This window comes from Mytilus galloprovincialis, chromosome 10, assembly GCF_965363235.1.
Source record: "Mytilus galloprovincialis chromosome 10, xbMytGall1.hap1.1, whole genome shotgun sequence".
Lineage (NCBI taxonomy): Eukaryota > Metazoa > Mollusca > Bivalvia > Mytilida > Mytilidae > Mytilus > Mytilus galloprovincialis.
Genome location: NC_134847.1, coordinates 81,730,772 through 81,748,240, shown reverse-complemented (window position 1 = coordinate 81,748,240; position 17,469 = coordinate 81,730,772). Strand labels below are relative to the sequence as shown.

Genomic DNA, 17,469 nt, shown 5'->3' with positions numbered 1-17,469 from the left:
GATATTAAAGTGGTATATACTATATCTCCTTCGTTTCCATTCAAAAGTCGGTCGTAAATATAAATAAGTTCAGGAAAAATGTCAAATGGAAAAAGTAATTTCTTTAATATTCATTTGATACATTAAATATAGGGTACTATCACATTTACATTTAGGGTAAACAAAATGTATCAATACAAATATGTTTACCCTCAGTTCGAATGAATGCATATATAATTGGTTTACAATACGATTTTATTTTGTGACAAACAAAATAATCATTTAACAAAAGAATTAATATGAAATCTTCAAAAGACATTCCATCTTTAAAGTGTAAAACATCTTGTAAATATACAAACAGTAAGTACTGATTATTTTGCATATACATGTGTCGTACATACAGTCATTACTTGTTACACATATGTCTGAAATCAGAATATACCAAGATATTTTGAAGATAGTATTTCTTTTTAACAAGCTCGGATGATGTTCCTCTCTCAGCTACTTTTTTTACTGATTAAATTAACAAATAGTATACAAGATAAATGTGAAGGAATAACATTCAACACAAAACATCCACGAACAAATATATTAAGGCCCATTATTGACGACCATGAACTTATTAATTTCAGTGTATGTTTACCAATTATTCTTTCAAAACATTCTGTAAAACAAAAATCTTTGTGATAGTTTAATATAGCTAACATACGACAGTCAGTAATTATTTCATATTTCATCAAATTTTAGTTTTAGATTGATTGCATTAGACATGCACTAGTTTGACAATTTGTTTGGTGTATGTTACTATTCTTTTTCTCTCATTGAAGGAATTCTTGATGTCTGAAAATAAAAGCAAAATAAATGTACAGTTTAAACTGAAAAACTATTCTTTCCATCTATCAATTGTTTTATCTGTCAGTCTTGTTAGTTTAAGTTGTAAATGGAATATGACAAGTTCATTAACGTTGGTATACATGAACTCTTATTCACCTTGAGTAAAAGTAATCTTTGATATACCATTATACTAAGTTTAAATTATACATTTTCATATTTCATCGTATTCGATTACCCCATACGACATAAGCTATTTCATGTAGGACTTTTGTTTTCATATTAAATTTAGATTTTTTATTTTGTTCCTCAAATAGTTTCAGAAACAAACTTCAATTCAATAATACGTTAGCTGAAGCAATAAGGTCCAATTCTCAGGCGATCACCATCAGCTTTTTAAAGATGTTTGTGTTGTTCATTTTAAGAAGTTTGATGTAGATTTAATTTATTCGTCGTTTTTCGTTCTACTATGTATGTATCGGCCTGTTATAAAAGAGAGACAAACGATACCAGAGGTACAGTCAAACTCATAAATCGAAAATAAACTGACAACGCCATGGCTAAAAATGAAAAGGACAAACAGACAAACAATAGTACACATGACACAAGAAAGAAAACTAAAGAATAAACAACACGAACCCCACCAAAAACTAAGGGTGATCTCAGGTGCTCCGGAAGAGTAAGCAGACATGATTTTTTTACATAAATAAGGCCGTTAGTTTTCTCGTTTGAATTGTTTTACATTGTCTTATTGTCCTTTTATAGCTGACTATGCGGTATGGGCTTTGCTCATTGTTGAAGGCCGCACGGTAACCTATAGTTGTTAATGTCTGTGTCATTTTGATCTTTTGTGAATGGTTGTCTCATTGGCATTAATACCACATCTTCTTTTTTATAGATCCTGCTCCACATGTGGCACCCGTCGTGTTGCTTATGAGATAACAAATCCGGTAAATAGTCTAGTTCGGTAGGTCACATTCATGAAAGGGAAGGGGATTGTAGTTACGACGTAAGGAACATATCCGATATCATTTGTGAAGTGGTTATATATAAGAGTCAGCCAACTTGTGATGGCGTCTGTAAAATTTACGGAGAGATGATTTCAACTTCACCATTTGAAACTCTTGATTTAATAGCAACAACCCTCTATCAAGAAAATCATGATAGGAAGTGCAAGCATGGGAATATCGTAGCAATTGGGAGATATATACACCGTATGCAGGTGCTGCTGGAATGTTGCTACTTAGAAATGGAAAGTTCACAATTGGAAAGCTGAAATCATCTCTTTTGTCGTAACGTTTTGTTTTCAATCGACCCTCATTGTCAATTTCTAGATGTGAGTCAAGATATGAGGCCAACTTAACTGTATCTGGTGTATCCTTTATCTCTAGTTCAATGTGATAGATGCGTTCGACATAGTCACCAAATTGTGAATTATTTAGTGAAAGAACATCATCTATATAGTGCAAAGTAGAGTTAAAGGATATTGCTAACTTCTTATCTTTCTTCATAAGAAGTTCATGTATGAAGTCAGCCTCATAATAATAAAGAAACATGTCGGCAAGAAAAGGGGCACAATTCGTTCCCATTGGAATACCGATAGTCTGTTGAACGTAACAAATATGTTGTCAATCAAGAAATCAAGCATTTTGATAAAGTCAGTTTCAGAGAATGTTTTGTTTGAATCAGAGTGATCCTTTACAAAGGAGGATTTATCCCTTCCTGAGACAAGATACTTGTATCTTTGTTGGCCATTCTTTTTTATGAAACAAAGCCAAATACCAACTCTTTCAATTTGTCTTTTAGTTTGGAATGTGAAATACTTGTATAAAGTGTAAAAAAGTCAAATGTTTTAATACTATTACAAGATGAAAGAGAGTTAGATTGTATGTACTCTAAAAGATCTTTGGAATTTTTAAGTATCCACATCAGAGTCTCGCCAACTTTGATTGCTGATAAAATAGATGTTAATAATTGAGAAAGATGTTTCGTGGAGCACTTGGAAGACCCAGCAATATACCGTTGTTTGTAAGGAGACTTATGCAGTTTAGGTATCCAATACAGTGATTGAAGATCCAGTTCATCATCTTTGTTTGAAATTCCAAAGGAACATAGAACAGACCTCTGATTATCCAGGATTTTCTTTTTGGTAAGTGTCGTGAGGGTATATGTTCGGTTTCCAAGTGAATTGTCAATACCTAATTTGTTTATCAAGCACTTAATGTAATGAGTTTTACACACAAAAACGATGTTGTTTGGGGTTTTATCTTTGGGGACAGCAACATATTTGTCATGAAGTTAAGATGATAAGTGTTATGCAATATAAGGGTCTTTAAAGATTGTCGTAGCATGGGCATTGATAGACCCATTCAGTTTCTTAATTCTAATTTTTATCAACGACCTCACTACCTTAATCCACTCGGAAAGAGTGTCTACGTCTTCCTTCTCACGCTTAGCCTATTGCCTGGCATAATCCTCGCCTGAATCCATCAAAATTTTAAAGTTGTATATCCAAATAATGGTTTTCATTTCACGATATTTTGGACCTTTCGATAACACATTTCGTAGGGATGTGTTATTAACAATGTTGTTATAAAGCTTTGAGTCTTATTTCTTCCCAAATTTTCACTCGTATACATTTTGATATTCTCTGGAGTTTCTAAGTGTATTTTATAGTTTCCAATTCTCACAAGTTAACGTTACAAAAGAATTCCCTATACCTTATTTCTTTCACACTTACATATTTTACATTCAAATAAAAGTCCGCATCCTCAGATGGGCATTCATTGGTTTGTCGTATGGATATTCATCTGAACTCATTTGGTTACCTTGTTAAAAAAAATTAAAGAATGCACTATTCTATCTTACACACTCATCATTTATTTTTCAATAAATGAAAGAGAATTCTTTAAATGTTCTAGATTTTTCTACCGGAAGCAGGCTAATCTATGTCCTGTGAATCATTTTTATGTTTGAAAGCTTTAGTGGATTTGGATACATAATCTTCATCAAGAGGTATTCCATTAATAAGGGTAAGATGGTCTACCTGTACTAAGGAATTATGCATTTAGTGATGTATACGGATAAGATGTGATGCTTTTAGTAATACTCGATTATATGAATCCTTTTCAACGTATATCAAATTCAGTAATCATAACAATGTAACTATTAAAGATGAATTTCAGACAATCTGCAGTATCTGATTACAATCTAATTAGTTGAAGATCAACTTCAGGACCTCCGCGGTACCCGATTCCAGTATAACTAGTTGAAGATGAACTTCAGGACCCCGCAGTATCCGATTCCAGTATAACTAGTGAAAGATGAACTTCAGGACCCCCGCAGTATCCGATTCGAGTATAACTAGTGAAAGATGAACTTCAGGACCCCCGCAGTATCAGATTCGAGTATAACTAGTGAAAGATGAACTTCAGGACCCCGCAGTACCCGATTCCAGTATAACTAGTGAAAGATGAACTTCAGGACCCCTGCAGTACCCGATTCCAGTATAACTGGTTGAAGATGAATTTCCGGACCCCCGCAGTACCTGTACCAGTATAACTATTCGAAGATGAACTTCAGGACCCCTGCAGTATCCGATTCCAGTATAACTAGTGGAAGATGAACTTCAGGACCCCCGCAGTACCCGATTCCAGTATAACAAGTGAAAGACGAACTTCTGGACCCCCGCAGTACCCGATTCCAGTATCACTAGTGAAAGATGAACTTTAGGACCCCCGCAATACCCGATTCCAATACAACTAGCAGAAGATGAACTTCCGGACCCCCGCAGTACCCAATTCCAGTATAACTAGTTGAAGATGAACTACAGGACCCCCGCAGTATCCGATTCCAGTATAACTAGTGGAAGTTGAACTTCAGGACCCCTCAGTACCCGATTCCAGTATAACTAGTGAAAGACGAACTTCCGGACCCCCCGCAGTACCCGATTCCAGTATCACTAGGCATCTGGCTTTTGGAAATCTTGTTTGACTTTTCATTTAAGTTCATTTATATATTTCTGTGTTTTTTATGACATTTATTATCACTGAACAAGTACACCTTTTTGTTAAGAGCCAGCTGAAGCACGCCTACGGGTGCGGAATTTTATCGCTGTTTTGAAGACCCACTGGTGACCTTCGGCTATTTTCTGCTCTTAGGTCGGGTTTTTGTCTCTTTGAAACATTCCCCATTTCCATTCTAAATTTAATTAATGACATAAGAACAAGTGTTAACATACCTTTAAAATCAAATCTGTTCTGTAAACCAGAAGACTACGAAAAAAATAATATAAAGATTTAAAAATTTTAATGTACAACGACAGGAATCAAAATATGTCGGATCTTTTACCTAGTACATTGGAACTCATACACTGTGAATAAAAATTTGTAGATACAATCTTTTGTTTTGAAAATCACGAACTTCACAAAACTATCACTTAAAGAGGGGCGAAAGATCCAGCGGGCAACTGAAAATAATCTGACCACGCCATGGCTAATAAAGAACAGAAACAAACAATAGTACATAAAACACAACAAACAATAAGTAAAGACTAATCAACAGGAATCCCACCAAAACCTAGGGTGATCTCAGGTGCTCCGTAAGGTTAAGCAGATCCTGATCTCTTTGTGGCACCCGTCGTTTTGCTCATGTTAGTACACACTCTGTAATAGGTATAATTCAGTAGGTCAAATTCGTGAAAAGGGAACGAAATTGAAGAAACGACTCAAGTTCTATATGTAAATCAAGATATGACGCAGATTTTTTAGTGAGAAGACATCATCTATATAGCGAAAAGTAAGGTTAAAGGATGCTGCTTACTTCTTTTGTTTCTTCTCAAGAAGTTCCTGTATGACTTACCTTCAGTAGGGTAAAATACACACTATTAGCAAAATGTATTTGTACCAAGTGTACATTGGTGAATGACTTTGCGTTTGTAATTATCCTTGGCGTTTGGTTTTCTTGCTATGTCACTTTTTTGCAGAAATCATCATCTTTGAAACATAAGACGCGTTGATAAATTCGAACACAATGTGGATCATGGATAACTTAAATTTTAATTGTGATTCACATGATGAGATTTGTTTAGTTGTTTCTTAATCGTCAAGACATGTAAAAGTGTGATCAAACCTGTGTTTTACTGCTTGCTTTTAACATCGACTTTGATCTGTATCTATGCAACGCTTTTCTGATTCCTTCGTGTAACTAAAATGCAATAAAACACTGAATGAATAAGTAAGTGAAAATCGTGAAGATTATATGTCCTCTATTCTGTTTTTTTTTTTGGGAATAATAAAACAAGGAAGGGTGCATAAATTATGTTGTCATTATTTAAAATTGTATTGTTTTTTTATAAACGATCATAAATTAAAAAGAAAGAAGAAATAACTGCAAGTACTTAAAGATCTGCACTTGTAATCTTATATTGTACTGTTACACCACTTTACAAGGTTCGGATGAGAGCTCAGTGCTCACAAACATGTTTTACACCGAAACATTCTTAAATTGCATGTACTAATTCATGAGTTAGTTCGGTGGCTTTGTTGGTTCATGTCTTTTGATTTTTTGTTCGTAAATTGATCTGTTATATTCTAAGCCGTTATTTTTCTCAATTTAACTGTTTAATATTTTTCATGTCGGTTTTTTTAGCTGACAATACCGTATTGTGTTTCTTATTGTTGAAAGCCGTATGTTTGCCTTAATTGTTTTGAATTCAATCAATTTAGACTGTGATGGATAGTTGTCTCATACGCAATCATACTACATCTCCTCATTTTTATATTAACCCATCCAATTTTTCGGAAATACCTGTTTCAGGTCAGGAATATGGCATTTTTTTGGGTTAATGTTTTTCGGTTGCTTGATATCGTAGATTTTTTAAGTTGTTATTGAGTACCCTTTTTCAAATTTGTTTTGGAGTTCGGTATAACTATTTGGTTTTCAATTGTTTGCCTCGAATTTAACTGAAGGGACATACGGTGTCGATATCGCATATGGCGCAGTTAAATAGGTACCATTGATGTTATTATCAGTTCTAAAAACTTATGTAAGTTATGGATAAGAATAAACTACGTTTAATTCTTACTGGATGTTGTTGAATCAACAATTTGTCAAACTGAAACTGTTATCAATACATAATTCTTCATAACTCACCTTTTTATTTGAAACTGCATCTCTTATAAATATAATAAATCCCTGAAAAAAATAAAAAAGCAACAACAAGACTTAAAAACAGATAAGTCAACTTTGTCAGATTGTATTGCCTATTTACATGCATATCGGGTGCCAAAAAATTGGTTCCGTTAACGTTTTTAAAATAACATGTCAACAAATTTAGTATTGAAATAACCCTCAGAAACTGCAGCTATGCATGTCCCCATGTATAAACGTAAATGTAAATATACAGGTAGTCACGTGGAATAGAGTAACGACCCTTTTCTCTGCGTACCTGATTTCGTTTTTTGAATTAGGTCATATATTTGAAAAAAGGAATTACAAGAATGATTTTTGCGGATTGATTCAATCACCAAAATCGTACTTATTTCTTTAATACCTTTAATTTTGTTATTCTTTTCATTTTTAATTTCTGATGATGCTCACCACACGCGCAACTCATGTAAAAGAAATTATCATCATAAAGGCTGTATGCATGTCAGAAAATTGTATATCAGATATTTTTTATTTATTATTTTTAAAGTTTTAGTCGTTTTTTCGCTGTATTGTTCCATATGAGTTTGAATATCATTTTGGTATCATCTGTCTCCCTTTTAAGTTGAACTAAACTAGCTGCTGTGCTTTACAAAACATTATCTCAAAATTCTGCGTTTATTTGTTTAAAGTTGAAAAAAATATCTTATTTTTTATATGTTGTTAATTCGTAAGAAATGCATTTAAAGAACAACTTAATATTTAGTAATATATATAAATATATATGAATATATACCTGGAGGGAAGTAGTAATACCAAATAAATACTGAAATATGATGGTATCTTCATTATATGCCAGAATTCCAAATAACCATGATAGTCCTAATACTGGTATTAATACAACCATACATTTAACACCCGCTCTATGAAAAATAAATAAATCTTTACCTATAAACTACTATAGTAATTTGATCTTTGATGATTATGTCCTATTCTTATTGTGAATTCGCATGGTTGGTGAGGCATATATGCATTATATACAGCAGAACGCACTTATCAAGTCGACAAACTAAGTCTCGCTCCCATCAGTTTTTACGCCCATAGTCAAGATGTATTATGGCATAAAAATGTTCGCCCGTGCATTTTGTCGCCTGTCCGTTAAAACGATAGCTCTAATTCGCATATAATGTTGAATGTTCTAAACTAGTAATTTTTGGGGGCCCTTTACAGCTTACTGTTTGGTGTGAGCCAAGTCTACGTGATGAAAACCTTTCTTAACCTGTAGTTGCTTTTTTTATTTTGTATCTGGGATCTAAATCTAATCGGCATTCATACCACATCTTCTTATATCTGCACAAAGGAAAAATATATCAGGCTATAATTAGACGTATTCGCTTAAATTAGATTTAGCCTGAACAAAATACAAACCTGACTTTTTTCTTTAATCTTTCGTTCACCATAGCATTTGTAGAATAAATAGCTTTTAATACAACGTGTATTATTCCTATATTAATCTACAATCAGGGAAAAGACATCAATAAAATTATGATAGATGATAATTTGTTGATTTGTTAATTACTAGTAAGTCATTCTTTCAATGAAACATCGCTTTGCTACGAAAATTTTGTCAAACACAAAAAAAGATGTTTCTCTCTAGAAATACCAAGCGTGCATTTAAAATTCAACAGGAATACAAATAGGAAATACAATGAGCAAACAAAAAGGCAAAACAAAGCAGAAAGTACAAAGACAACATGAAAACTCATCTGTCGGTAAAAAGCTGCAAACGCCGAGGCAAATTGTCACTTTGAGATAAAGAGGACGGGATTGTGGTTACGATATGTTGGAAAAACACCAAGATCACAAAACTTTCTTTGTTGGAGACTATGTAAGATTGTTATATGTGTGGGTTTTTTTTAATTGTTTAGTTGATTGTATTATACTGAATCTTTGTCATACTATGTGTTATACCAACATAGTTTCCCCTACTAGTCTTTGTTCAATTTAAATGTTTCAATAAATATGCACAATTTATAATCCAGTGCTTATCCCTTGGGCCTCAACGGTAGTTAAAAAAACCACCTTGACACTATCAGGGTTAAATAAAGAACGAGTTGGCATGAGTCAAGTTTTATCCTATCCAGTACTACAGAAAACAAAAGCGATAATTTCACATGTGATATAACAGTGGTTATTTCACTCATCTGATGTCATAAAACAATAGGCGTTGCCATTGACATCGGATCAAAACAAATTGTGAATGTGTAGAAAAAATATAGCTTTTTACATTTTTTACTTTAATTTCTTTAAAAACCTGTTACCAATGTAATTAATAGAAAAACTAATAAAAGAATTCAAATGTAGAAAAATATTCAACGAGTGACACAACAACACATAAATCACGAATGGGCGTAATTATCAAAGTATCAATGTAGCCTCATTTTTTCTAAATATTTCATAGAAATACCGAATACAAAAGGATGGTGCTTAAAGCATCAAAGATATATGTCTATGTTGACATGTATGTCTCAATTAATTTGTTATGCAACAAAACGTAAAATTGGTTGCCTACAGGGAGTATTTGTCGTTTGCAAATGGATGTGACGTACTATGATTTGGTGGTATTGTTTTACATTTTAATTTTGTAACTGACCAACTGCTAAAAACGTTGGGGGTTTAAAAATCTATGAACCAGGTTTAACCTACCATTTGCTATATAAAAAAAAAAGTAAAATCACAAAATATTGAACTTAGAGGAAAATCAATTCGGAAAGTCCATAATCATGATAATCACATGGCAAAATCAAATAACAAAACGCATCAAAAACGAATGGACAAGAACTGTCATATTCCTGACTTGGTACAGGCATTTTCAATACTATTTGCTATTGAAATGACTGTGCCGACTTTGGATTTGGCTGCTGTTTTTCACTCGTTCTGTTTTTATGGACTTTTTGAAATAACCTTGGAGGTACATGTATACATGCACCAATGCAAATATACTAAGAACACATTTTGCTACATATTTAAAAAACAAAAAAGAATATTACATGAACATAAGTCATTTGTTACAGTAATTTAAGGCAACAGTAGTAGACCGATGTTCTAAAGTAATAAATCGATTGAGAGAGAAAAAAATACGGATTACAAGCTCATACCGAGGGAACTCATCAACTATAAGAGGAAAACAACGAAACACCAGAATCACTGAAGTGCAACAAAAATCAGAAGACAATGCAACAGACACTAAAACGATCTATAAGATAACAAATGCCATTTTCCTGACTTGGTACAGGACATTTTAAGAAAAAGTGATGGTTTTAAACAGATTTTGTGGCTAGCTTACTTCGCGGTTTTGTGGCAAAGTAAAATATATCACTAAATAGGCAACATTACATGACAGGACTGCAATGCAAATAAATGCAAGAACATTCAGGACAGAGAAAAACACAAATAAACAAGAAAATAGTACATTTCGATATGCTTATCTTTATCAAGGGTACCAGTCCCACAATCCAGCAGTAATAATTAAATTAATAAAACAGATCATTTGTTTTATGTTTCTTTCATCTTTGAATATGATACAGAATCTGTAAATAAGCTTACCAGTATAACAAGTAAAGCGGGTCCAACAAAGGCCATGAATACAAAATTATTCGTGCTAAGCCAGCAACTGTAAACATATAATAAAAGTTAAATAGAGACACTTTACAAGACATTTTGAAAAATAATCAATTTAATAGTGTTCACTTGGAAAGGAGTTGTTAATGTATGCTTATATTTTCATAGATATAGGAAGATGTGGTGTGAGTGCCAATGAGACAACTCTCCATACAAATAACAATTTAAAAAGTAAACCATTATAGGTTAAAGTACGGCCTTCAACACGGAGCCTTGGCTCACACCGAGCAACAAGCTATAAAGGGCCCCAAAATTACTAGTGTAAAACCATTCAAACGGGAAAACCAACGGTCTAATCTATATAAACAAAACGAGAAACGAGAAACACGTATATATTACATAAACAAACGACAACTACTGTACATCAGATTCCTGACTTAGGACAGGTGCAAACATTTGCAGCGGGATTAAACGTTTTAATGGATCCAAACCTTCTCCCTTTTTCTGAAACAATAGCATAATAGCATCGCAACAAAGAAAAACATACGATAAAATATCAATTGGCAGACTTAACTCAATCAAAAAACGTATGATTAAACAATGAACGAATAAATTTGATCTGCGATATCTGAATACAAATGCACAATTATTTAAATATTAGAGACAAACATTCATGACCAAAAAGCTAACAAACAAATTCAAACACAGGACATGACTGAGAAATATTTAACCAATCAATGTTCACTTTAGAAAAAAAACGGTTTTTTTATTATCTTGAAGTTTATACAAATGTTGTAAGAATAAGTGAAAAATTGAAGATATTACAAATAATGAAAGCTGGTGTACAGAAAAGATCCATATAAATAAAAAATAACAAAAAAGCATTATAAACAGTATCAACAGGTCGAATTAACAAGAAAATACGATTTGAGAGTACTCGCAGTTACTGACAGCTAGTTAAAAGCCAAAACCAATAAATAATAAAAAAATCATGCATCAGAGACTAAAATCGACTAAAACACATCACAGGGATTTAGTATTTTAACGTCATTAATAGTCTAAGAAGACATGACTTGTGCAATGCAAAAAATAAATGTATCGACAGGTAGTAGTATAGTGAAGAGCGACTTCTATAAAAATAAAAGTTAACGTGTCTGTGTCTCTATACATATTTTTCGAAACTATCCAGGAGTTAAAGGAAGTAGAGTATACGTCAAAAATAAACTATCAATTTTTCGTGTATGTGTGCAGTGCCCCTAGATTTTCATTTTAGATCAAACATGTATCTGATTTGATTTGAAATATTCTATATCTCATAAAACTAATGTATATAATTGTATATACAAACAAATATTATTTCCCAGTAATTTGATAGTGCATTTCTTAATAAAACGTGTTACATCTGGTGGGAAAGCGTTAATGTTGATACTAGTATTCTTTTTATTTGAACTGTACCGATGTCCTAGCAATAGAAGATCATTTCGAGAAACAAGAACGTTTAATTTATTCCCGATACCCAAATATTAGTATATATATATAAAAATCAAAAGCTGATTATGAACATGACAAAAGTCACAAATAAAAAATTCAAACTATGGCTGATCCATGGAAGCAGTGTATTAATTCAGTGATTAAAAATTACTGAAAATTACATTAAGATAGCTGATTTTTTTTGTTGTTCATTTCTGAAAGGAGAATTTGTCGTGTGTAAATATATAGCTTTCAATTAATCTTAAATTGACAATTCAATTTTAATTAAGTCAAACACTTTGACCTATATACATGTTTCAAACTGTATTGCTGATTTCATGTGAACAACGTTTAACTAAAAAAAAAACAAGTTAACATTATGTAAGATGATTATATCAAACCATTGAATAACAAAACTTTTTTATTGTTTGAAGTTAAAGTTTGTGAAACATAGGCTGTTAAATAGAAGAACTCTAAAAACAGTTTTCATTTCCTTTCTTATTCATACTAATTTATACATACTATTTTTCAGAATGATAGCATTTAAGGCGCGTTACTCCGAGAGTTATTCCAACAATCACTAACGGAACGCCTGAAGAAAAAAATTTTGTTACTGCCTACTGTATTATTTGTATGCATATGATATATATATATTTTTTAAATCAATACTTTTCATACATGGATAGAAATAGTTGAAATCAAACCTATATTATTTTAAAGTGGGGAAAGCATCGATTCAAACTTTAGATATATCAAATATACAATTAATCAGAATTCATATATTGACTCACATCGACAAATTGGCTATGGTGTCGCTGGAGCTTTACGACAAAAAAGGAGATTTTTGCTTTCCAATTGTTTACGTTAAATTTTGATGAAGCAGCCTTCAAAAAGTTGCATGTATATAGTTCACCTATCCTCGTTTTAGTCGACTTCCAATTCTTGAGTTTGTTTCTCGGTCTTTTGTTAATTAAGAAAGATTGCCCGTTTAGTATATTCAGTTGGGTTTTTTTTTTAATCATTTATATTAATTGTCAATTTTATAAGTAATAGTTTCGGTTTCCTTTATTATTTACATTTAGTAAATTTACAAACCGAACATAGTGTCTTTTTACAGTAATCATCTTTAAAAGGAATTTCGTGCTAGTCAACTATATTAAGACATAAGAAGAAATATCAAAGATTAATAGTCTTACCCCAAGCAAATGGTAAATAAAAGCGTGCTTCAGATTTTCTCTTGAAAACAACGGTGACAGATCTAGCTACTGATATTCCTTCACATAACATAAGGAAGAATACAACCAAAAATACGTAATGCAGAATTGCTGTTACTATAATACAGGCAATCTGAAACAGATATGTACAACAATTCCGCTTGATAGAAATACATCAGTTAACGTTGACATAAAAGTTTTAGTTACATTTATTTTGCTGTTCCATTTTCATTCATATAATAAATATGTTTTTAACTTAAGAATTGGAAGTAGCATTAATAAGTGAATTCTAAAATCTATGTTTTACTTGCTATTTGTAAACGTCTTTAAATGTTTAACATTATGCCTGTCTTTTGCGAGATATCATACTCTGTCGAGCCGTCCAAGTTAAGAATATCACTGTTAATAAAGTTTCTGTGTCCATTTATGTTGGCGTTTGTTGTTGTTGTTGCACTGTTTCTGTTTTTCGGTTGGTATCCTCTAATAGTTGAGATGCGTGTCCCATGGTTTTACCTTGAATCCCAGATTTGTTTTCTCTCTATCGAATTCAAACAGTGGTATAATACTGTAATATAATAACACAATACTGTTGCTTTTATTTATGAGCTGTAATCATTTTTATTGGTACAATACTCACCTCATTGTCTGTGACGTTTGTAGAACTTAAGAAAACGGAATATCCAATGATCAATACAACGCACATATTCGATAAAATAACAGTCCATTCATTTTTAACATACCTAAAAGAGTAAACATATTATTTAACTATCACAACTTTAAATGTATACTTATATCAAATTTAAGAAAGAAGATGTTGTATGATTGCCAATGAGACAGCAATCCACGAGAGACGCATAGATTTAGTCTGCATCATTTTATCGACAACGATGTAATAGATAAAATAGGCTAAAACAATGATCCCTGACATATGATTATAAGGTAGTTTTACAAAATTGCATTATCATATACTAATGTATTCTTGTTTTGCATGCAAATTAATTGTTATGTTAAAGTCGAATGAAACGCGTTTCCTGTAATTGCCTTACGGAGTGAAAAAGCAGATTTGATGGATTATGTCCACTTTGATGATTTCATTCTCCAGCTCTGAAATCAAATTATTTGAGCACTCATTGTGCAGATTATTCCTGACCAGAGTTTCATAGAGTCTTACTTCTATTTGAAAGGATATCTTATTGATTAAATATTCTTAGAAGTATCTAACAAATTAACTTTTTTCAATTGTAGTATAGCAAGGAATCTTTTTCTTAGTCATGTTGCTAAACTTTTAAGGTTTCTGGAAGGGTGTTGCATTCATCTCTAGTTAGTTTCTATCTTTTTTTCGTAAATTTTTTTTTCATTTCTGCACACATTTATCTGCATAACAATTCCTTTCTATTATGCATTTTGACACAGTACACGAGTAGTATTCTGTTTTCTTTTTTTTAACTTTAATTCTTACCTCCAGAACACATAGTATGTAATAAGTGTAAGAGTACATCCTAATATTGAAAGTCCACAACCAACAAACGTGATAAGTTCTAATGCTTTCTGGTGCAAGTCTGTCTGAAATATAGATTTTAGAATAGAAATGGGGAATATGTCAAAGAGACAACACCACTACCAAAGAGCAGACAACAACCGAAGGCCATGTTACTTGGTTTTCGAAAGGGTGTTGCATTGCTCTTCAGTTAGTTATTATCCTAATTGTTTTATTTTTTTTTTTTTATCGTAAACACATTTTGTTTTGTGTACTCATTTATACAAATTCTTTTCTATTGTGTATTTTAACACACTACACGTTTATTATTCTGTCTTTTAAACATATTACCTCCAGCATACCTTATCTATTGAATGAAAATATGTTTTTTTTCTTTAAGGTTCATACAATGTTTTGAGAATAAAATAAAACATTGCTGAGATCAGTCAGTCAAATTACGCTAGATACATAATGATGGCTTAATCTTAAATTTCGTCAGCAAAGATATAACTAAATCTAAATATTGACACAGTTATATTATAATTTTAAGCAACACTTCGTTTCTGAATTTATCCGTGTTATAAACGATATCAGGCTGATAATAGGTCCACACAATTTGTATTGCATAAACAAAGGAATCATCACTGGTTTTAAAATCAATACAGTTGAAATGCGAAAACACCAAAACCAGGATCAAGATCAAAAGTTCATAAAGAACATGCAGCATCCGCCTTCCAGATACCGTACTTAAAAATCAAAAGTTTCTTTCATTCTGACTTCCTAAAAAAAATGTAAAAGAAACCTAATAAATATATTTTTTAGCGTTTTGAATGAAAGTAGATCCAAAAATAGTTTTAGACGCATGAAATTTTTAACGTGTTCTTATTTTTAGAATAATATGTGAAATTCATAGTTGTCAACAGGCTTTTTCATCGATACACAACAGTTTGTTTATACATATGTAAAACTTACGATTTCAAAATCGCTAGGACTCATCAAAATAGCAAAATTTGTTAAATGATTGCATGTGCATGTAGAAACATTCGATTCAGTCTGTTTGAGATAACATCCACTACTAGCCCAACTTCTAGCACTGAAATATAGCCAAACATAAATCGAGACAAAACGAAAGTTCAGAACAGTGTTAGAAAAATCATGAAAAAGTTTAAAACAAAACAGTGTCCTTGAAACTTTACTTTATTTATTTCTCAATCTTTATAAAGATTTCAATAACAAATTTAAATTCAGTTAAACTAATTTTGAAATCAGAATCAAGACTATCCGGGTAATTTGAAGATCGATTACAAGATACGGTTCAACTAGACAAAGTTCCTAATCAAATATCGTTAAATCATTTGATTATTTAGAAGACAGAAATAATTAAAAAAAAGCAAATGCAATGCTTAATTGAAATAAAAAGCACAATAGCAAACGTATAGCGTTGTCCAAAAAAATTGCAGATCTGCAAATCAGTTTTATGCATAAACTTAAAAGGTATGATACGAGGTGTCCAGGTACATTTTAATACAGGAGCTGAGATAGCTGTTACGATAATTACGATTAGAAAACGCAATAGCAGTATATTACTCCCGGTTGGAGAAGACTTTGACTAAAACATATACCTGAAATTCCAATATCCACAAGATATCTTTGGGTCTGTGTAATTTACCTGTAAATCAGGACAACAATAAAAATAAATTCATGTTAAATTGGCATTAAAATAAGGATATAGTATATTAAACGATTTAAAAGAAACTCCAATTTGGCTTTTTTAAATAATTTTTCAAATATCATTAATCCATTAACAAATCAAGGTAAACACATCTAAAACGTCACAAATCGCAAAACCTTTCAACAGATAGATATCGGGTACATCGATTGAATTATCGTTACATTATATGTAAAACATTGCATACATTTAAGTGTTTGTAAATTTATATCAACAGCTATACGCTTTCCAAACACATGCACGTTGATAAAATCTATTACAATTGAATCGTACTATTGTCCTTTTTTTACTGTTGGTGGGCATTAATGGTAAAGCATATCGTTTTCCAAGTGACGAGTGCTTGCGTGTATGTTTGTAGCGTAAAGACGTGTATCTCACCAAACTCTAAGTTTGCAGCTTTATAATGAAAAGTTGAACTTAAACAATTATGAGTAATGTTTGAATGTTTGAATGTTTAATGTTTTAATGCCTATGTTTTATAAATGTGTTGCAGACTTAAAGAATTAAAGATTTGTCTTTCTAAAAGTTAGGTCACGATTGTACATTATTCAGGTATTTAGGGAAACACGTATAGTTCTTACAAAGGTCGAAATCATACGTTAATGTTGTTACATAGTCTTTACTTCATTTCAAATGACTATGATTGATGTACAATATGTTTAAAATGATTTATCACTCTACAATGTCGCAAGTATTGTTCTTTTTGAATATACAATACTATTAAAATCAAGTCAGTGTACATTTTACCTTTTTATTTTGCTCAAATCTGATTATAATATATTCTGATAGGTTGTGAACATCTTCGCCAAAGGACACGGAAATCACATCTGAACCAACTGATCTAAAATGAAAATATCTACCTCAATAATTTAAGCTATGAAATGCATATAATCTTTCATCGGGTCAGAACAAATAAGGGCAACAATAGTATACCGCTGTTCAAAAGTCAAACATCTATAGAGACAACAAATCTGGGTTACAAACTAAAACCGAGAGAAACA

The 17,469-nt window shown here is 31.8% G+C and overlaps 1 protein-coding gene across 1 annotated transcript in view; it reads right to left on the bottom strand.

The window, feature by feature from the left end:
- Positions 1-88: 88 nt before the first annotated feature.
- The window catches only part of LOC143048570 (uncharacterized), a 29,714-nt gene continuing 12,333 nt past the window's right edge, over positions 89-17,469 (bottom strand). The window contains exons 11-25 of the mRNA XM_076222315.1: positions 17,216-17,309; positions 16,362-16,408; positions 15,712-15,832; positions 14,722-14,825; positions 13,900-14,002; positions 13,245-13,395; positions 12,571-12,640; positions 10,564-10,630; positions 8,386-8,471; positions 7,754-7,880; positions 6,964-7,005; positions 5,941-6,015; positions 5,051-5,084; positions 3,551-3,638; positions 89-819 (exon numbers count right to left, since the gene is read on the bottom strand). Of these exons, the coding sequence (XP_076078430.1) occupies positions 3,562-3,638; positions 5,051-5,084; positions 5,941-6,015; positions 6,964-7,005; positions 7,754-7,880; positions 8,386-8,471; positions 10,564-10,630; positions 12,571-12,640; positions 13,245-13,395; positions 13,900-14,002; positions 14,722-14,825; positions 15,712-15,832; positions 16,362-16,408; positions 17,216-17,309 (1,198 nt within the window). The 3' untranslated portion in view covers positions 89-819; positions 3,551-3,561. The remainder of the gene's footprint in view (positions 820-3,550; positions 3,639-5,050; positions 5,085-5,940; positions 6,016-6,963; positions 7,006-7,753; positions 7,881-8,385; positions 8,472-10,563; positions 10,631-12,570; positions 12,641-13,244; positions 13,396-13,899; positions 14,003-14,721; positions 14,826-15,711; positions 15,833-16,361; positions 16,409-17,215; positions 17,310-17,469) is intronic.